This window comes from Histoplasma capsulatum (genome assembly GCF_000150115.1).
Source record: "Histoplasma capsulatum G186AR genomic scaffold supercont2.1, whole genome shotgun sequence".
Lineage (NCBI taxonomy): Eukaryota > Fungi > Ascomycota > Eurotiomycetes > Onygenales > Ajellomycetaceae > Histoplasma > Histoplasma capsulatum.
Window position 1 is genome coordinate 2107076 of NW_025544801.1, and position 21690 is coordinate 2128765.

The following is a 21690-nucleotide window of genomic DNA, read 5'->3' on the forward strand; positions in this document are numbered from 1 at the left end:
ATTAAGAGATAACGAGCCTCTGTGATAGGCCCAGCCTCAGCCCCTCGCCGTTGATAGTAGCTGTAAAGACAATAGATGGCTGGGTAGGATGTACAGGCCCATGTTGTAGTCAACAAACCCATCCTTGACAGGAGACATTGCGCTTTTATCCCATACACATTATTCAAAAAAAGGAAGCCGAATCCCAACCTTCTGCTATAGATACATGGTTACTAAAAGCTTGTTCATATATATATATATACCATAACAAACACGGGCCCGAAAGCAAGAAACCCAAATGGGCATTCTGAGGTGGTAATGGACCCAGGTGTACATTAGCTGCCAAACGTATGCCAAAAACAACAGCCGGTTTCCATTTCCTAATTGAATTACTCAGCATCACAAAATAAGATTTGTTTTAGAATAATTAATAAAGAGCCTAATAATATATACTGACTTGGCGCACTGCATAGAATCTTTTGCCCAGAGTTCTCCATGCTCCTCCTCCATACATCTTGTGTTATTGGGAAAGGCTGACTTCGTTGGAAAGTAGAACGGTGTTTACTAAACTGGGGGAAAAGCGACGAAATAGTGTGGATTATCTTATTCTCTCTTGCGACCTTGCTAAGCAGGTAGACGAAATATACACATACACGTAGTACAGGTTGGCCCTTAGACCCTTGGAATTTAACAAGAGCGCAAGAACTCGGTACGGCTACTAGGATTTCAAATCACAAAGCTGAGAGTGGTAGGCGAAACTGGAGTTGGAGTACTGCTTTTGTCTCCAATAACGGGTATTTAAATTCGCCGAGGCGGGGCTTGGAGCCACGCTCCTTGAATATGCTAAGATCAGCAAACCGAGAGCCACTATTCGGTTTGGAGTGGCAGAAACGGCGAAACGAGGAACGGGAAGGAACAAAGAGATGTTGGTAGGTCGAAGGTTAATGGAGCAGAAACCGAGAACGGAGGGAAGGTGGCGACCTATTGTAAGTTAACTCTCGCGAGCTTTGCCGTTTTTTTACTTCGTCCCGATGCCGTTTTTTGAATGCCGCCTGCGTACCAAAGAGATGGTTCCTAGGCACTGTAGTTGAGTTCCAAAGATTCAATTACCGTTTAATCCCGGCACTTTTGAGGGTAAAGTAAGAATAGCTAGGGGGCGCTTCGTGGCGGCTGCGGGCACCAATGCAAACAAAGGTAACTTTAGGAGAAACGAGCTAACTAAATGAAGTAACAACTCAAGGGTAAATCGGAAGTCTGAGGAATCAGCTACCGAATCAGACAATTGATTAAAGGTTATATTATGTACAATTGGGTCGCGTACTGGTACACATTAATAATGGCAATGACAGTAAAAACAACATGCATGGAATGCCAAAAAAATGGTGGTAGATAGATTAAAACCCAACCGGGACTGGAAAGGAAATATGAGTTAAAAATGTGTAGAAATGGCAAAAAAACAAATGGCGCCAGCCCTTGAAAAACATTTTTTTACCCGGCCCGTCGCAATCCCATGAATCATAATGAAATGCCCACCAAAAAATACAAATCAGAACAAAATATATATACTGCAATAGGCAGAAATGTATGTGCAGAATAGGTGGATAGGAAAAGGCGCTTTCGGAGGGGCTTTCTAGAAGCCGCATATCTCCAAAGCCCAAACAAAGAACAAATACGAATAATCAGAAAATGACTCCCTGGTAGAGAAACCTAACCCAAAATTGAAAGGACAACAGAGCTAATGACAATGGCAAGAACAATCATGATGTAGATAGATGATGCAGACTCACTGTTTGGGGGGGCAAAAAATAAGATCCCATCGTAGTAGGAAAAGAGCAATGATAAAAGAAAAGAACAAAAAGAAGACAAAATCACCGTATGCCCGTTAGTGGAGCCCAGAAGGGAATTCCCCGTAACAAAGGAAAGCCGCAGAGTGGTAAAAACTACTCCGTAGGTACCCAAAGATTCGCTGAAAAAAAGTAGATAAAGGAAATTGTAAATCGAATCAGGTTTTTTTTCTTAATTTAGCAATGTCTGAAGTCCCATTCTTGAGTCACGACGTGGTGATGGAGCTTGAGTTCGCGACCCCAGGGCCGGAGTAAACTGGTTATGAGGGGCTGAATTGGAATGTTCGTGCTTCCAATGCTGGTGTCGAGGAGGTTCATGAGAATGCACAGTGGAGATATCTGGGCCCCACTGGCGGAGAACGGCAGGTTCCGGAAAACATTCAATATTTTTCGAATCGTAGTAACTTTCGTCAAGGCCTGCCGAGCTAGAAGGCGATTGGAGGGTTGGGGCACTGCCTCTACGCCGCAGGTCTTGCCCTGGGAGAATTTCAACTGGGATTGGGTTTAGCGAAGGGGATGTAGCGGTTCTAGGCGATGCAGAGCAGATCGAATTGTGGTCGGAAACCATCGAGGGAGGTCCGGCTGAGGTCGAGTGTGACCTCTCTGAGGTCGTAGAAGGAGAAAACATAGCGCCCGATTCCGTATGCATAGGAGGCATATAGGTAACTATCGGGCTGAGATGGCGTTGGCTTCTAGTTGGAGATCGATGGTCAACCTCTGGCCTCGACCATTCCAGCTGAGATCCATATCCGTACTCTATCGGCGAGTGTGGTCCCCTTCGTTCTCTCGAGTCGGCATGAGGATACTGTAATCTGACAGAGAGTTGCTGCTGTCCACGTTGAGGAGAAGAAACCCAGGACGGTTTTTGGGCCCCAAAGTTGGCCTCTTGATAATGGCTTCGACCACACGGGCCGGACATCGACATTGGATGTATGGGATGATAAGGAGGTTCGACTCGACCATTCAATGTGCGAGAGGATGGCGAAAGCCTCTCTCTGGCCTGAATCGCCAATCCCCTCCGTTTCCGGTTCATGGACCCATTCCACCAGTTCTTGACGGCGTTATCACTTCGGTTCCCCAATCTCCGTGCAATCTCCGCCCATCTTTTTCCCATCTCGTGCACCATCCTCTCTATCATCAGTCCTTCCTCAGCAGAAATAGGCTCATGGTTCAGTGTTGGTTTCAGATTCTGGTGAAATCTTTCTCTGCATTGCTTGGGCGATCGATATTGCATGTGTTGTGAGATGCGAACCCAGTTATTCGGACCCTGACTGCGTACCAGCTGCAGTAGAGTCTGATCCTCCTCAGGAACCCAAGGCCCTCGTCGTTGAGCCGGAGCCATTGTTCCAAGGGATTGGACAAAAGAATATGTTTGCTCAGGTATAAAACAGTTGTTTTAAAGAGCTCTGCCAATAATGGCGAAGCTTCACGTCGTCTCAGACGAAAGGGTGAAGAAGGTGCAAACAATTAGAACGGTGAATAAACAAGCATTAAGCAAGCATTAATTCTAAGCAGAGATGAATTAGTGCACAACCCAGTATACCAATCCGATCTCGTGAAGAAATATTGATAGGTAGACAGCTAAGGGGGTAGTAATAATGAGAGGATGTTATATGGGCATGGCTAAGACAGGAGCAGTACACGGCGGAGAGAGGGAAGGAGATGGGTCACGGGTGGGCGGTGGGCATGGTCGGATTCATATACTCCGCTGGCCATAACAAGACGATACAAGTGCAAGAAATTAATCCCGAGTTAGGGCCCGGGCTAAGGTATCAAAGTTTCTTACCTTCTTTTGATGACGGACTCCACAACCAGATCTGAGATCGTCAGACTTGACTCTTTTGAGACACGAGGCGAAAAAAACTGAATCGTGTAAAGGAAGGCTTCAAGGTGCGTTTTGAAGCATGCAAATTGGAGGTTTCTTCTGCTTTTCTGATACAAGAATCAAACAAGGGACCCTTTTTAGGAAATGCAAAAGAAGACAGGTTGGGAAGACAAGGCAAAGCAAGGCCTATGTCCTGCATGTATCATGTATCATTCATGTACAGATGTACTCCTGGGAAGTTGGAGAGATAACAGCTGAGCAAATGCCATACATAACATACATGCCCGGACCACTGTACCGCACCATGTACTTATCTACATGCGCCGACACGGGAGACCAAAAACCGGAGTGCATCATACAGAACCACATGCAGAAACACTCCTGCATACTTGTAGTACACGCTTCTACGTCCGCTTTGGGGATCCAAGCCAACTCAGAGACGAGGAAGGGGGCAAAGTCAACACAAAAGAGGGTCCCACCCAACTGAGCCGAGCCACGGGAGCGAGAGTTACGGAGGCCCAGAAAGGTGAAAAAGCAAAAACCATAAACTAATAGGTCGGAAAAAGAAAAGAGACGAGAACAGGAACCAAAGAGTTCACTGAACCACCAAGCTGAGAGCGGCTTGGAACGAACAAATTCAGTTAGCTTCTGGAGTTAGGCAAGCACACACACTTGCCGGTTCGCTGTCACTCTTGTGGTGGCACGCCTTTCCAGATCGTGGGGACTTGTGTTTTGCCATCGTAAAACAGGGATGCGGTGATGATTCGCAACAAGGGTAGGCTAGCAAATGGATGTTGTGCACGAAATACGGATGAGGCGGACCATTGTGACTGACCATCGAGCGGCTAGGGCCGTGGGTTAAGATTCCACTGCGCCGAGCCAGCAGACGAAGCGAAAAAGAAATTCTTCGAAAATAAGAGTGAATAATGAAAAATTATGAAAGAAATGAACGCCCCGCAGCCCCATGGGGGGTCTGGTAAGTTACTGCGTACTCCTCCTCGATGTTAGTCCGTCCGTCCTGCTGACCCCGTTTTTTTTTCAGTGACAGGGTGCAGCCAACGGACTGTTTTTTTTTTTTTTCTTTTCTTCTTTTCTCGCTCGGTGTCGTCTTTTCCTCTTGCTGCAGGATAATGCTGACAACAGCGAACTAGCTGGGAATAATGGGCAGAGTATCCCTGCCACTCCAAGGACGGAAACAAAATGGGGATATAGCCATGGCCCCAAAGGGCAAACCGAAGATTTACTCACGTAACTCATGTTCAATTCAGGCATGCGGGGCTCGATGATTCGGAAACACCCAACATTACATTTTTATCAACCTCCCCCCGTCACACATTTTTGAGAATGGCATGGTTCTTTGACTTCAGCTCTCTCTGATCGGCTTGTGGTGATGGTGTTCTTGCATCACCGCCAAACTCTCGGAGCCGGTTGATAGAACTGTTGGCAAGGGGGAGAGCAACTAACTACCCTGCTTTGGCTGCTGCGAGTAAAGTTGCAACTCGCAAGTTGTTTGTTGGGTTAGTGAGGTTGGTGGCTGGTGTCAACAAGGTACAGTACATATTTTCAGACACATAACCAAAGCCGGGCTATTTACGTCAACTACGTCAATGATTCTCGTTGAGTTCCGAAACGTTCAATGGTGGAATAAATGATGCTGAGATAAAAGAGAAAGGAAGTTGGTTTTTTTTTTCTTTTTTTGAGTCCAGCTCATCCCCGAATGAAACTCAGTTTTCAAGAAGCAAGGGTGTAATTTTCTTCATATCCAAACTCTCCATTACGGTCGTCATACGAGGTTTGATTATTCTAAATACTAGCCCGAGTTATGCTGCGCAATGGATCTGTTGTAGAGCCGAGAGGTCGGTTTAAGAAAACCCACGAGGCTGCCATCTGTGTTTCGGCTCGAGGATCACAGGAGAAAGAGCGGGCACCCAGCGAGCAAGCTTCGAGGTGCTCGACAGGACGCAAAAGAATATTCATTAAATTCCACTCAAAAAATACCAAAGAAGTAATAAAGTCCGAGCGGATCAAAATGATGGTTCCAAACGAATCGCCAGCGGTTAATACAAGCAAAACCGTTGCTGCCAACAGCAGGATGGCAATTGCTTTTTCTATTTCCCTTTTGCTACTGATCTTATTGTGGCTCAAGCGCATGGATCTGGCGGTGGTACGAGCCTCAGGGCACCATAAGGGGAGTTGCGAAATCGAGCAAAGCGAAGGAAGATCTCCCTGGCCTCCCCGGTCCACGCGCCGCTTGAACGTTACAAGGTTTTATTCTAAGACTGGAGAACAAAGGGCGCCAGCAAGGTGACAACACCAGTTAGCGTCGAGATCGGAGCTTCCGGACACAGCCAATCATGGATGATGATGCCGAGATATACGAGGTGTGGAGATTTCAAATGGCACATTACAATCAATGAGAAAGCTGGAGCCAATGATTGTGGGGCCCCGTTTTCCAAGGACTTGGGAGAGAGAGCTCTCTGCTCAGCATCCTTCGAAGTTGTCAATCTTCACCACGATACCATTCCAACCCATACTAGCTCAACTTTCTTGAGATTTTTCTTCAGGGTACGGTGTTGGTCACTGCCAGGACGGCTAAACTGCGTTGTATTGATAGAATGCTGCCAAGCTTGGAGCACGCCATTTTCATAGCTTGAAACCGGTCAACTGTATTGTTGTAGTTCTGGATCGTCTTGGTCTCGAGGATACTTTTTGAAGAATACAATTCGCCGCAACTCGATTAGGAAAATGCCCTCCCTGCAAAACTTTGTCCCAGTGGAGGAGATAGCGACTCGAAATCTGCCAGCAACCCCTGCGATTGCTATCAAATTTTGCTCAAGTGATGTGTGGCGAGTGTCCCAACGACTCCCACTCGGAGGAAAAAAGAAACACACACGCAAAAAAAAGAAAAAGAAAAAGAAAAAGAAAAGATGGGGAAAGGCGTTGTTTGCAGCCCGGAGTTTTCCATGCGATTTTCAAACGTTTCAGCCAGCCATAACCCTTAGCGTTGGATGGCCAGCAAGGCCATCCACTGCTTTCGTTCAGAAATGGACCAGCTCGGCGCAAGCGTTGGTGCTCCAGGAAACCATCAGTCTGATCGGGTAGATCGAAATTCAAAGTTGAAAAATTGATGGCTAGATTGAGATGATCGCGTTATCAATCGTCATAGAGAATGTTGGATTTGCAGGGATATGGATGCTTTTTGCCATCCGGGCCATGTAATGCCTCCGCTCAGCAGTAGTACATTCAGGCTTGGAACGCTGCTGTGCGTGGAAGAAGGCTGAGGTGCACGTTTGGCTCAATGTGCAACTGCATACCTCTGATCAATGCAGTTTTCGCCTAATAAAATAAATGATATTTTCCGGTATGCTCGTCATGAATCCGCAACATACGCGGTGTATACGTAACGTGCCTCCTCCATGTTGGGGAAACCGCAAATCGGTGACCATTATTTCGGCTTCGGGGACACCCTCCTCTTGCTGCTATATTCACATGATGTTACATGGGCCTGCATTGCCCCTTTTTAAAAGCACTGACTATCAGCGCATCATCCATAGCCAGGTCAACAAGGATTACTGACTATATGATGTTGCCAAGCCAACGTAAACAGCCGCTTCATTTTGTTACGAGAGCGTTTTGATAGTTTCACCAAAGAGATTCGACAGAATGGAGGAAACATCGTGGACATAGGAATTTCTACGCAGCGTACATGTTTAAAATAGGCCCTCTTTCCAAAAAAAGTGTTACTCGTTGAGATATTTGAGATTTCCCCTAAGGTTCACCCCTTCATTGCACGAAAAGACTCCGCGCAGTCCCAAACAGCTCGTTGTTCACCTCGGTTTTTGCATCGCAGATCTTGTAATGTTCCGAGCCACGAATCCTCGCGACCGATTGGATAAATAAATCTTTTGGTTCACAGTCCGATCCTCGGATGCTAAAAGTACCGAAGCTTTCCGACAAGACGGGTGATATCGACGGGCAGTGCATCTGGATAAGGTGAGGACCGTGAGTTAGTGCTTATGATTATTGACGTTTTGATGCTTGATTTGGAACATCAACGTTATTTTGATGTTTCGGGTTGGGTCCGAATACGCCATGAGACATCAACGAAGAGCTCTTCCCAGGTTCCAAGTTAAATGGCAAAACTGTCCTGATACTCGTCAAGTTGCCTGGTGGTCTGCCAGGCTCGTTCGTAGTCATCGAAACATTGATCATGTTTCCCACACCTGGTCCGATGTAAGAAGAAATGATGACGAGCATTGGTTTTTTTGCCATTCAAACTGCAACCGGGGTTAGCAACACCGGAGCCTGCCCGGATTCTTGTTGAGGACCATTCAGTCACTTTCCGGGCAGAGGGCAATGAGCGAAGTGGATTTCAACATCATGGAGCACTCCGGTGCCATTCGTAAGCTTGGAAACGAGTATCCAAGGTGCTCGTATCCTCCTTCCATTTCGAGATCTTCGGGCACTTGGCGTCTTATGAGAAATTGATCAATGGTCCTGGCTTGGGTATTCGGCTGCTCCTTAGAGGATGGTGATTTTTCTCCATTGTTATTTGATGCTGTTGGAAGCTTGCCCCGCGCCACATGGAAGTAGAAAACTAATGGCACCCTCATCGAGCGCAACTGCACTTCAAACCCATGAATAAATTTACGATATTATCATTGCAGACAGTGGTCCGGGAACACAAAGGGGAAATCGGGCGATCGACTTGATCCGGGAGTTCGTTTTGCATGAATTGAACGTCAGTGGTTCGTCAAGAGGAGAATAAGCTTCTTGACGTTGTCTAGACCGAGTAAAACCGACCTAGTCCCCATGACGATGGTGACATTGCGGTTATGGGGAAAGCAACCCGTGGGTCCCTGGTGGGGCGCTTGACCTGCACCGTTGCACTTTAAAAAAACAATCTCCCCAGTCCGTGCACCCGGTTGTCGATGTGGAATCAAACTACCCGGCTTCTGGCCAATGAGACCCTGCGCAGCGAGATTCAGCCGCTGAGTGGCGGAAAATCGTTACTGCGTTCCGTCAGCCGCTTGAACGATGTGGCTGAAGCCCAGCGACGAGGTCTGAGGTCGATAAACAACAAACTGCTATGTACTCCGTACCTACTAGTTATTTACAAGCATCAGCAAGACAACGGGGTTGGCACCAGAAACAACGAGGTTTGGGCGTCGAGGTATGAGAAGTGATTATTCAAGGACAACGGACTTCTGGCTTCTAATCCGTATGCGAATTGGCCAATGACCCCTCAAGCAACAAAATCTGACGCTTGTTGATGTTCGGCTGCAGGCTTCTGGAATAGCGTGAGAGCCTCCAATGCCAACGTCCGAGGTGGATCACTGTGGCTGATAGATCCAGAGCTGTGCGCGCCACAATTTGCCGCCCGAGCAAGCTGGAATCTCACACGGTCGCGGGGATGCCTTGTCTATTGGCTCTCGACACCTGAACTAAGTGCCGTGCCAGTGTCCAAGCATGAAGAATCTGCTCTTTTTTTTCTCATTGCGCCTCTTCTCAGAGCCGAACATCGCCATTTGGAATCGCCGAGATGAATCTGGTCGGGCCTGGCTGATGACTAACGAGTTCCTCCTTCTGAATGATGTAACAATAATGGCTTAGAGTTGATGAGACCATTTTCCGATTCGATACCAATGAAAGAACCGAGCGGAACCTATGGGCGGCACAGAGTCAATTCCCAATTTGGGGATTTTTGGCTCATCTTTAAGGTTGGTTGCGGGGTGGGAAAACCGAACACACCAGGACCACTATTTTTAAAATGGGAGGTTTGTCTACGGGTTAGTTGAGGGCAGGCAGGGTCAATGCTGGCCGCCAAAGCGTTGTGCTTTGATATGCGACAAAACCGCTCGCCTTCAAGGTAGCTTCCGTTAGGACTTGACTGGTTCTGTCAGTTCGCTAGTGCAGCTCATCGCGAGTGGTGCAGTCAAAGTTTTTGGAGAGAAACGATACATGTGGTAGGAGGAACACTGTTGGATAATAGAACATGATGGAAGAAGCACGAAGACAGGCCTCGCAAAAGCGGTTGAAACCAAGAAAACATCCGCCGTATCTGCTGGTATAGGGGAACTTTCTCCAAATGGAGTCAAAATCATTCTATCTGTCGACCTTCGTCGCAGCATCGGCAAATACCTCGGGGTTGGGGAGAAAACAATGTGCAATGACTTCCCGTTCGACTCGAGGCCTCACGCCAAGCTTGTGTTTATTATGACATCACATGAATAATCGGACGACTGCGTAGAAGTAACAAAAATATCTGATGAATGCAGAACTTGAGCTTGAAGTTTTGGTCATTTCCGGGCATTTCTCGGGTTGCTTTTTCACAATCGTGCCACTCCTGAACATTATTCAGCTCTCCACCGTAAACCTCCTTTTCAGCGCCTTTCGTCCATCGTTTATCCGTTTTTCAGCCCAACCACATTTCCCCCCGAAAACCTTCCGCCGTCTTCGAGCTGTTGGTTTAACAGCAATTTACTAATATGAATCATCTATCACGCAAGAGGACACACTTGGACCCAATCAGCTTGGCTGTTTGCAATGAAAGGTATTTCATGCAAATTATATCAGCCATAGGCTTCGGTTACAGGTAAGGGAAGTATGTCCCGACCACGTAGGGACAATCACAAGCCATGGACATCCTTCATACATGTCTTCTGTGATCAAAAGGGTCTTCAGATAAAGTTTTGGGGTAACATGTTCGGCCAATGGGTCAAAATCCCTTACATATGACATGCTTTGTTGCCATCTCAGTACAGAGTATTGAGTGCGTACATATTCACAAAACATGACAAAGGAAAATAAATGAACAGTAAATTATCTACCAGATCCTTACCATATTCGACAGTTTTGCCAAGTCGCAGATCAACGACCGTATCAAACCACGCAAAGCTGGCTGGCTATCTTCCAAAGAAAGTTCAATTTGACAGGCAAAACAATCATCCCCAGGTCTTTCGTTATTGACATTGTGCCGGACCGCGATAATTATTTGGTCAAACATGTGGATGCGATACCCATATCTTGGTTCAATACCCTAGCCTGGACTGACGGAATTATTCTGCTCGCCATTATCGTCAATGTAATAATGCCACAATTTCCACATTTACTACCATTTTGCGGCTGGGCAGGTCGCGGACCAGCGCTGTGCTGTGATGGGATGTTTCAACCGAAGAAGAGCATAATTTCCACAAGACACGACGTCTCGCTCACGAGTGAATGATGGGGCCGTTTGGAAAGTATCAGGTTTTCTCCTTAGTCTTCTTCAAGTTCTGGAGGGGTAAAAGCGCGGTTAGCGATGATGAGGTTATATGAACAGCCCTTAGTCCGGTGCAAAAAGTTTTCCGCATAGTTCCCGTTAAACTCAACTGCAACAGAGTCATGTTAGCAAGTTTACTTGCGAACCACCTGTTCAATGAGCCCAGTGAGTGCAACATTCCGGATTAGTACTAGGCACAGCGCGATGTGCCCCAAAGGATGGACGAGCGGCGACCCCAGGGTCCGGGCTCTGCACAGAGTCCCTTTTGAACAGGCACTTTCTGCTTGGCGGTTTCGATTGAGATTCCTTCCTCCAGATAAGCGACGGGGTGGGTCCTCGAAAAGATGCGAATAGCAAACGAGAAGTCGGCTTTAGCTCTCCTGGCTCCCAGTTCGAGAGATTATGACTTTATGAAAGTGGAGAATTGTGCAGGATGAAAGGAGGCCAGCTCTCAGGAGCCACCTCCTCCTGACATCTGAGGCTCTGGATTGGCTGCAATCCTACACATGCGAGTAAGGGAGCTTTCAACTGATCCCGCCCCGCCAAAAACGGTGGGCGATCAAGCTCCTCCATCAACAGAACGCCGAGGTTAAGCCACATTCCTTGGCCAGTCTCGAAATCCTCCTAAAGGAGAAAGAAAATCGAGTCGAGACTTCGATGGCTCAAAGCTGGCTCCTTTTGACAACGTGGATGAGGCGAGATACGTCCATTCATTCCCGACAAGGTTCGTTAAACCTGGTGGGTCCGCAAGCCAATATGTGGCATACTAAGAAAACGGTCTTGTAGGCAAGCGAGTCGACCCACATCGACGCCAGGGAGACAACATAAATCTCGGCGTACAGATGCAGCGAAAGGAGGCCCTTGTCAAGCTGGAATTTTATTGATCACCATTGATGACAGGGATGAGATGTGAGACGATGGTTGGAAATAAATTGATGCATGCAAGTAAGCACGCATGTCTGGGTAGGTTAATCGTCACTTGGGAAGCACAAATCCGTCAGATATTGGGCACGTAAAATACCATACTGTGGCTTAATTATTGCAAAACATCCTTTTTGAACGACTCCGACACTGCCACGAGTATGAGTGACAGTGGCAAAATGCTATGAATGTGCAGCCATCAAACGATTCAACGAATCACTCCATCCGGATGAAGGACTAGGATTACACGAACGATCGTATAAATTGTTGGAACCATGATGCTCTAAAAATTATCCCTTCCTCGAAGGACCCTCGCTATGTCTTAATCCACCGTTATTATTACGTTTGATGCCCAGCCGGAGGAAGCGAACCACAGGAACGGGTACGCTGCAGACCAAGTAAGGCGCCTAGGTGCAGAGGCTGTAGCTGGCAGTCGAGCTGAACACTGGCGGCCAGGCTTGGTTTATCCTTGCTTAAACCCAGTGCACAGGTAGCCACAAAATATCCTAGCCGAATGTTCGCCGCTTTGGGTCCAATTTGATCCAACACAAGTCACCGTTGGCGATCGAGAGGGGTTGATCCTCGCACACAAACTGGACGGAGTGTGTCGTATCCATCCATCCATCCATCCGTATAGACATCCACATAGACATACTATGGTATAACACTGAATTTTCGTTAGGGTCACCCTAATATTTTAGTGCCATGCTAACCACAATATTGGGGGGTCATCGTGGTTTTTTCGCGTTTCAATTTACGCGGGTTCTTGATGATCCATAATTGAACCTTTGGGGTACTGAAAATTGAACATCTATACTGTGTGTATAGCATATATCCCATCTCTACCTTTTATTATAAAAAAAATCCTTATGTTGTTGTGGTACACAAAGAAGGTTGTGTATTAATAATATATTACTCATCCAGTGAAATCCACCCCCCAATATTTTGGTTAGCAGAGCACTTAAATATTAGGGTGACCCTAACGAAAATTCAGGGTTATACCATAGTAGTACGTGGACATGTTCAGGGGGTTATGCTTGGCCAAGAATCCCCAGCATTTTGCACAAGAAACACCCAGCCTGTGACGAACCCCCATGCGCCTCACACGTTGAAGCGGCCCTGCTTGGGTAGTCCGTCAGTCTGGCCTGTTGCACGATCAGCGAATCAATCCTATCCCTCGGGGTTTCCGAAGGTTTTTTTTTTTTTTTTTTTTTTTTTCAATGAACGATCCCCTTGGCACCCCTTTTTCAGCTCTTCTGATGGCCCTTCCGTAGTGCACCATCAGATCAGTGAGCATACTCTACAGCCAGGGCTGGCATTTTCATTCCATCCCCTTTTCTTTGGTTTGGTTCCTTGGACGCCGTGACCTCTGTTTCTTAAACGTTGCATGAGCTATGAGAGTCCCGCTTACAAGATTCCCACAGTGCTCAAAGTTCTGCTAGGCGTTGCAAAAACGCGTTACTTGAGTGCGGACAGCCCTCTCTCTTGACCCGTAACGCTGATATCAGCCTCTACCTTGCGCGTCCCTCCCGGCTCCTGATACCTTGCAGCCCACGAAGACGAAGGTGGGCTTCACATGAAAAGAACTGAGCGATCTTGTAGCGCGTGCTATCCCAATGGTTAAACTAGAGCCTGTCATACCTAGGTTATTTGCTCCCTGCTCTCCATAGATACAGGAAGATTACCTAGGCAGTTTTGAGATACCGGGTAGTTGTACGCACCGACCGTCCCCAACGGAAGGGATTCATTCCCATGATTCATATAACTCATACAGTACTGCGGTGTTCCTAACAGGCAAAAGTATGTGTTGATACGTTGCTAGATTGCATGTCGTTTGTCCCGCTATTTTTTCTCTCCTCCTTTCACCACTTTGCGAACCGCACCAAATCTTCCCGGCTACAAAAGGCCCGAATTAATCGGTTGTCTCCATTAGATACAAAATACGAATCCCAATGCGCAGGTTGCGAAACAGTCCCTGCAGTTCTAGCTTCAGAACTTCTCCCCCCTTGTTCAAAATGTTAGGTTACAAAAACAATGAAAGAAGCAGACTCCACACATGTCGCGTAATTTGAATCCTTTTAAAATATTCCATCTTCACACATGAATGCATTAACAGGAACACCACGAGCTCCGTTGTGTTGATGACATGTGATGTGCATAATAGGTATCTCAAATTGCTTGATATAAGAGGAACACCCTATTGTTGCTTGAATTTCTACGGTCTCCTACCCTTTCATTGCATAGAAGCATTTGGGTGGATACAGGAATTTTGTACAGTACAACGGGTTGCAATTTTCTCTTATTCAGTTTAATTAGTCTATGACGACTCAGGTGGGTCTGTTATGTCAAAGTAATATGATTGTAAGTCTTTAAAATATCTCTCTCTATATAGGTAATATATGAAGCAATTGAATAACTAAAACAAACCGGCTGTAGGGCGGGTATATAGGCGAGGAAGGCTCCGAACAGAAGAAACACGTCTCCCTGCATCATAGCAAAAGGAAATCAAGCAAATAGGAATATTATTCATTACTAACCCGCCCATCAAAACCCATCCTTCTATCAAGAAATCCGCCCTTAAGAAAAGCCGTTTCCCGTCTTGTGAGACTTAGCGATCCATGGTCTAGTTATTGATATGCTGAATAAAAATAGAGAAACAAATCCTATCCCTTTCCACGGGGTTTAAAAAAAAAAACCAAAAAATATAAAAATAAAAATGAACAATGAAAAAGGATTAGGCGCTGCGTGCTCATATCTATAATAATAAAACCAAAAGAAAATCAATACCCTCCGCCAACGAGTAAAGTAAAAAAGGAAAACTTCCTGTGAGAAGGTAGCCAAACAGCCAAAACACACAATCGTCAATCATCATACAAATAAATGCTCGGGATAATAGCCATGAAGCTAGCAATTAAATTATCACCTCCTCTTCCTCCGCGCTTTTTCTTACCCGGACAGCTCAGGCAGGTGGTAACACCCCCCCTCTGCCAGCAAACAACCGGAGCGAAAGAGCGTTTTTTCCACAAAAAGTGGCAAGTAGCAACCACAATTGATATAGTTAGATGGAAACAGGATGCTTCGTGGTCGAAAGTGGCTCCAAGTAAAAATGGAGGATTGTTTAAAACCAGCAAAAGGGGAAAACCTAGATCAAAAATCATCTAAAAAGGACACCCAGGCAATAGGGGTCAGGTATAGAGCAGAACAGAGCTGGAAAGAAAAATACAAGATACAAAAATAGAATCTCTATCGCAAAAAAAGAAGAAAAAGTAGGGGACTGTAGTGGAAAGAATACATTAATCAGAAACCCCAAAAGAAATGGAAGTAAATTAAAGCAAGGGGGAACAAGAGCTAGCAAAACAAAGCGAAGCGAAAAAACGGGGCGACGGACGATGGAGCCAACTCTCGCCCATAGCAAAAATGATTTGATAAAAACGCGTTGGGCCGGGTAGTAAATTGCCCACCAGGCTACCCATTTCCAGTCGTGTTTTCCCTGACAAAATGCCAACCGACCTCTTCTGAAGTCCCATGTCAAATACATGCTTTATCCTGTTTTGTCCCCAAGTGTCAGATATAGTGGTTTAAATAATAACGCCGTCGGCAGACCACATACACGGTTGTTTCAGAAAATCGCAAACAAAAACAAAAGGGAAAAATATATAATGTTTAACATCAAAGTCCCATATTGTCTTCAAAGCAAAAGGGTGGGGGACAGATAGGAAATTACATAATTCAAGGCGATAACATTGAGAATAAAACATGAAATCAAAAAGTAGAGTTTAAAAAAAAGTGTAACAAAAAGCAGATATCATCTAGATAGATATGTAAGGGAAGTTCAGGGACGCCGAGAGAATCCAACCCTAGGCACCGCTGGCCTTAAAAACGGCCAAAAGGGTATGCCTGCATGACAACAGGGTTTGGGATGAATCAAGGCCCTGAAATGCTATAGCCACACGTCGCCTTCTTCCCCTCTGACCCACTTCAGCCACACCGCATCATAGGCATCTTCCAAATCATTCACCCATCGTTTTGTATCGAAGAGTTTACTCTCCCATCGATTCAGGAAAAGCATTTTTCTCAGTTCGACCAATCTCCCTTTAGCACGGCCATGGCCACCCAATTCATATCTCAGGTCCAGACCCAGGCTTATCGCACGGTTTTCATACTCGTCATCTGAAGACGAAATTAGGTCACGAGCAGCGAGACGACCAGCTTCAGTCTGCGGAAGAGCGCTGGTCAGGATGCTAGAAGCCATGCGGGAGCACATTTTGTATTTATATCGCGGGAGCGTGAGGAGGGGGGTACCACTCCAAAGGACGTCCGCTGCAGTCGTGTGAGCGTTGCATTCAGGGGTATCAAGGAATAAATCGCAAATGCGAGCACGAGAAATATGTGCATGTTTAGGAGCAACATCGGTGAAAACGATGCGGGAGGCAGTGGCCTCGCCGGCCCAGGCAACAGCTGTCTGTTTGAGATTTTGTTCTCCAAGGTCTGGAAAACGAAGTAGCCAAAGTATTGCGTTTGGAATGCGGGCAAGAATACGTAACCAGGTACGAAATGTGGTTGGCTCGATCTGAGGAATTCAAAAAGTGTAAGTTTCATTTGAGGTTGGTACAGGGGGGTTGAAGGTGGGCGGAGTTGATTCCAACGGTGGGGAGTTTCCATACCTTATAAAGCTGATTAAAGTTACCAAGGATTATAGCGTCATCACGGAGATCGGGAAACATCTCTTTGCGCATTTTCCACCGGTTGACTTGCTCTTCTTCCCAAGTTAAACGCCTGTCCTGTGAGTCTGGGGCACTCTGGCGATGATCACAGCAGAAAAAGGTATGACGGGTGAAGACGATTCTCTCTCCATAGATCCAGTCTTCCAGGTCTTCAGCATGATCCTCCTCCACTAAGCGATCTTCGACCCGAGTAATGCGTTTTCTTGGAGCAAGAGTTTCGGGGGGGATTGAAATTTGGTCCGCAAGGATATAGTCGCACCATTCAGCACCGAGTGTGCCAGCGAAGCCCATAAACGACATATGTATGGGTGCCGGCCTAGCGGCAAAAACTTCATTCCTTGCGCCACGGGTATAACCGTTCAGATTTATCAAAATGTGTATCTCGTCTTTGACGATTTGCTCCACTAATCGATCAACGGGCCAGTTGCTGACGTCACGGAAAACAGGCGCCTCTCGTTCAATCTGTTTTCGATGCACAGAGTTGTCGCTGGACGTCGTTGCATAGCAAAAGGCCTTGACTCGATGAGGGTTATGGAGGCCGAAAACGGACTGCATCAAGTGCGCCAGAGGATGATTGTTGAAATCTGACGAAACATATCCAACGTTTAGGTGGGGATTAGGAGGCGGGGGAGGACAGTAGACTGTTCCAGGTAGCCATGGGGATCGAAGAGTAGAGCATGAAATTCGGAGACCATTGCGTTGCGATATGTGACGAATTTGCTTCGCTGAAAGAGGGCATGTAAAAGTGTGGAACGGCAAGACCGTAGGTGCGTTGGGAGCGGTTAAGCTAGTTGGAAGCTGTGGTCGGGCGTATTTTGAGGGCGGATACTCTTTGCCATGAACATATCGATCCTGATACCAACGCCATCCGATCAATTTTATCGCACGTTCGACTAGCCTCACGATTCTTGATCCTTCCCATTTCTGTCCTGCCCAGCTTCTCAGGAGTGCGTTCAAAGAAGCGTTGTAATGAGCTAAAGCTGAATCTTGTCCAACGAGAGCTAGATTGAGACCCAATTTGTCCCGGGGCATGCTCGCTAGCACACCAGAGCCCCACATTTCCCCATCCTTGAGCTGTTTATCCACTATTTCAACAACGCGTTTTATCCAGCCGGAATCAACTCCCATTTCTTTCGCGTCTCGAAGCATCCCTTTGTCATCGACATGCCACCGATCGCGTGCGCCATTATTAGCCGCAATCCCACCTCTGCCTCCCCAGTTGCAAACTGAGTTCAACGCATTTGCAAGGCCACAAACTGCCTCTGCAAACTCAGGATTAGCAGCAACGGCCCTTTTATAATAGCCAATGGCGTCGTTAATTCGGCCTGAATCCTTCACAGCGTTTGCCAGATTGGCCAACGCAATGTCAAATTTATTGTCACATTGTACAGCCTGTTCGTACATTTTGATTGCAGCTGGAAGCTGACCAATATCCTTCAAAAGGCTTCCAAGATTCGTATAAAGATGAGCATGTTTCGAATCAAGATTTAGGCCGTAGTTATAGTAACCCAAAGCAAGAGCAATTCCGCTGCCTGGAACAACCCCAGGGATATCCGGCAACTGGTTCTCACCAGATGGACGAGGAGCGTTCTGTGGTCCATTCTGCTGGACGCTCGCGAGCAAAATTCCAACGTTGTTGGCCGTGGATGGACTGGGCTGGAGTGAGAGGGAAAGGTAATAGAGAGCAAGGATGTCACGGACTCCCGTGGATGTTTTTGAAGCTCCAATGCCTGGAGTGGTAGTAGACATCCCATCTTGATATATTTTAGCTAGGGAAAGCAACGAGTTGCTGGTAGTAGAAATAGCTGCCTTTTTGGCAATGCCATCGGGTATATGCTGGAATCCTGGAAGGTTTCCTTGGGGAGGGAAAACGAGAGTCGCCGTTTGGAGTGCCTTATCTGGGTAAAGTAACAGTGGGTTCGTGGATTCGCGCCTCTGTGAAGGTGCCGGTAAACAGTGGCGGTTATCTTCCTCAAACGCCGACAGTATCAGCTTGATAAGACTTCGAATTCCACGTCGCCGCCTCCCTGCTCCGATGAGAATGGCGTCTTCGAAGGCCGACGCTGCTCCAGCATTATCGCCTAAGGCATAGAGCATATTGCCCTTCGCGTGTATTAGTGCAAGCATTCGTCCATTGTCACAACCAGGTATGGCATATCCACTTGACCCAAACCCAGGGGCATTTTCATTCGTGATAGCACCGAAGCTAGGGGGACTGGCAGGCTCCACTTCATAATCGAAAGCTGCTTTCTCCATGGACTCTGTAGTTGAAACGCTCGACTCTCTGCTCTCTGTTTCACTGTCTGTTTCGCTGACAAGACCATCCATCTTGAAGCATTCTCCGTTAGTTTTAGCACGCAGATTTGCTTCAACAAATTCAATGATATTAACAGCTTCTTTCCCCCGTTGAGTGCTACAGAGAAGCCCAATTAGGTGCTCTACAGCTTCGAAATAGCTTGGTCGTAACTTGACAGCGCGTAGCCAATGGTTCAATGCCTCCTCGCGTCGATCAAGCGCAAAAAGCGTCGCCGCAAGGTTAGATATCGCCTCGACGTGTCTATCAAAAAAGTAAGAAGAAATGTTAGGTCAGCAAACAACAAAATGGTTGCTCCACTATTAGAACAATAATAATGATGAGTGCGACGTACGAAGCATCTTTATTAAGTATTCGGGTATACCACCGAAGAGCTTTATCATAATCCCCAAGGCCATAGGCGAGACACCCGCCAACAAGCATTCCATCTATCCATTCCCATCCGCTTTCGAGACAAAGACTAGACAGGATATCCAACGCATAAGTAGCATTCTCTATCACGGAAGCCTCACCGTAAACAATACCGCCAGAAGAGCGACGCATCGTGCGAAAATTATCAAATCCATGACTGTCCGCTAATCGATGATTGGGATGCTGCGCGAAATGAACGCGGTCGTCGTGATAGTTCCGCATGAAATTGTTACCGGGTACAACAGAGCTGCGCAGAGGGATTTGTTTGCCGCCATCCATTTGATTTTCCATCATCATATCCATAGGTCGAGAATGGGTTCGAGGGAATTGTTGATTCGGAAGAGTGACTCCCTGGACATTATGATGAGTAATATCTGCGTTGCTGGATTGTGATTCGAAGTCAGAAGCCGGTTGTCTCGGGGGTTTGGGATATATATTCGGTTTTGACCGGGCATTGTTGTCTTGAATCCCTAATGCGGCGTTTTTCCTTCGAGTGTGGTGAAGGGAAGTAAGCAGGTCAACATATACACTATGTGCCCAGGATAGAATTTTTTCTTTGAACTCGGTATTCCTTGGCCTTGAGCCAATGTCCGATGTTGAACCTTGTAGCGTCTTCTGTTGTGGCAGAGCTTGCCAGTTGGAATTATCTAATTGGGGCTGTCTTTGATGCGGCGCATCGAGCCGTGTATTTTGTGACGATCTACTACGATAAGGGTCACTGTTTTGTTCCCAGAATGTATCCAGTTGGTTTTGATGTGAATGTCGAGGAGGAAATGATTGCTGGACAACTGGGTCCGAATTATACAATTGATGCGGATTCTGTTGCGTTAGTTGTGCTGGCAAGGGATTCCAGGAGAATCCAGGAGTAAGTAACTCTGTAGAAGGGAGAGACTGCCTATTAAAAGGTTGTTGGAGAGACGCAAAACCTGCGGAGTTGTCTTGAACAGAGCCGAATGCTGGGCTTGGCCTGTATCGTAAATCGCGGGACGCAGCGGGTCGATAAGGTATATAGGCACCGTCAGGCCAGTATGGTCCATAAGGGCCAACTCCCCCAGATGCCGTTGGGCCAAGAGTAGACTGCAGTGACGAAGCTAATACTGTGGGAATCGGAGGGCCATTTTGCATATAGTACCTTTGTGATGGAAGAAGCGGTGTTGTTTGGTTTAGCATGGAATCGATGCCGGGGGGATAGTGCAACGATCGAATCCAACTCGTGCCATTGGTGTTTTGGGGTATAGCACTAGGAAGGCCGGCAGATCTATTCACATCGTACTTGTATGGCTGCGGGAAATTCTGAAATTGGGAAGATGGAAGGTGTTCGAGGCCTTTATATTGCCAAGACTCTATGGGAAGGGCAGAGTGTGGTGATATGACCTGGCCATTATCCAATGAAACCAAAATATGCTTTAAGGCTGGACGCTGGATGGAATGATCTCCAAGTGTGCCGTCGTATCCTGCCGCCAGTGTGCCGTTGGGGGTTTTCCGTCTCAGCGTGTTTTCCGCAGTGCTTCCATTTCTAACCATGGATACGTTCGTCTGATCCTGGTCATTTGGTCGCTGGACGGGTCGCTGGTATTGCACCCGCTGACGCAGCATCGCCGACGGCTGCTGCTGATCTGCGTATCCGTGTTGTTGACCTTGACGGAAAGCATATCGTAAGGCACTGCCGGCCAGATCGTACTGAGGATCCAAATGGTCGAAAGGAGGTTGATGGTCAAGATGGTGATGTAATAGGTGGTGTGACTGCTGTGCCACGGATGGTAACATGATTCCTAGTTGCGAAGGGAGGAGAATACTCTCTCGTCCGGGGAAGGAAAATGAAGAAAGGATGAACAAGAGCAACAGACGATAGCGGGCCTGCCCAAGTCTTTATCGACGATACCGTTCTTTTGATCGTTTCGGACACCGCATCATGCCATGGCTAGTCAAACTCAGTGGTGTTAGAAAGGGCACTAAACACCAACCAAAAAGCACCACATCAATCCATGAAGTTCATTCCCTTACAAAGCACAATGAAAGATAGGCAGCTTCCACTGTAGCGGCTGGTTCCAGAATATTGCTCAGCAACTTTATATCTAAGCCTTAGAGATGATTGATTGCCCAGGATATGATGTAGGACAAAATACAACAAACCAGCAGGCAACTATTAGCGCCAGGTCCAGCAAGCGCACCACCTAAGCCAGTTGGGATGCGAGCGGGACCAGAAAGGGTTGGCTGGGGACCAGAGTAGAGTTTCAAAACACTCCTGGATATTATTCGAACTCGGTGTGTAATTCGACGGCTATGTCTATATACTGTGGCATGTGCGCAGAGGGCTGTTACGATCCGGGGCGTCACGGAGCCAACAGTTCAATATATTATACTCCTAGGTACCATGCGAGGTAGAAGTCAGATATGTTTGACGAAGTTGG

The 21690-nt window shown here is 46.9% G+C and overlaps 5 protein-coding genes across 5 annotated transcripts; 3 read left to right on the top strand and 2 right to left on the bottom strand.

Annotated features, from left to right (window-relative positions):
* Positions 1 to 1268: 1268 nt before the first annotated feature.
* HCBG_00682 (uncharacterized protein) lies at positions 1269 to 3357 on the bottom strand (the record flags this gene model as incomplete). Its single annotated transcript, XM_045427732.1, has 1 exon — positions 1269 to 3357. The coding sequence occupies one exon, from the start codon at positions 3163 to 3165 to the stop codon at positions 1996 to 1998; it is 1170 nt and encodes a 389-aa protein (XP_045291707.1).
* A 152-nt stretch (positions 3358 to 3509) lies between these two features.
* On the top strand, positions 3510 to 4135 carry HCBG_00683 (uncharacterized protein; the record flags this gene model as incomplete). The annotated part of the gene is made up of 2 exons (XM_045427733.1): positions 3510 to 3592; positions 3790 to 4135. 2 exons carry the CDS (start codon positions 3510 to 3512, stop codon positions 4133 to 4135), a joined length of 429 nt encoding a protein of 142 aa, XP_045291708.1.
* Positions 4136 to 5470: 1335 nt separating this feature from the next.
* HCBG_00684 (uncharacterized protein) lies at positions 5471 to 5956 on the top strand (the record flags this gene model as incomplete). The annotated part of the gene is made up of 1 exon (XM_045427734.1): positions 5471 to 5956. One exon carries the CDS (start codon positions 5471 to 5473, stop codon positions 5954 to 5956), a length of 486 nt encoding a protein of 161 aa, XP_045291709.1.
* Positions 5957 to 8004: 2048 nt separating this feature from the next.
* HCBG_00685 (uncharacterized protein) lies at positions 8005 to 9194 on the top strand (the record flags this gene model as incomplete). Its single annotated transcript, XM_045427735.1, has 4 exons — positions 8005 to 8050; positions 8316 to 8367; positions 8561 to 8821; positions 8948 to 9194. 4 exons carry the CDS (start codon positions 8005 to 8007, stop codon positions 9192 to 9194), a joined length of 606 nt encoding a protein of 201 aa, XP_045291710.1.
* Positions 9195 to 15152: 5958 nt separating this feature from the next.
* On the bottom strand, positions 15153 to 21046 carry HCBG_00686 (UDP-N-acetylglucosaminyltransferase; the record flags this gene model as incomplete). The annotated part of the gene is made up of 3 exons (XM_045427736.1): positions 15153 to 16400; positions 16495 to 19111; positions 19203 to 21046. The coding sequence occupies 3 exons, from the start codon at positions 21044 to 21046 to the stop codon at positions 15771 to 15773; spliced, it is 5091 nt and encodes a 1696-aa protein (XP_045291711.1).
* Between the last annotated feature and the right edge of the window lie 644 nt (positions 21047 to 21690).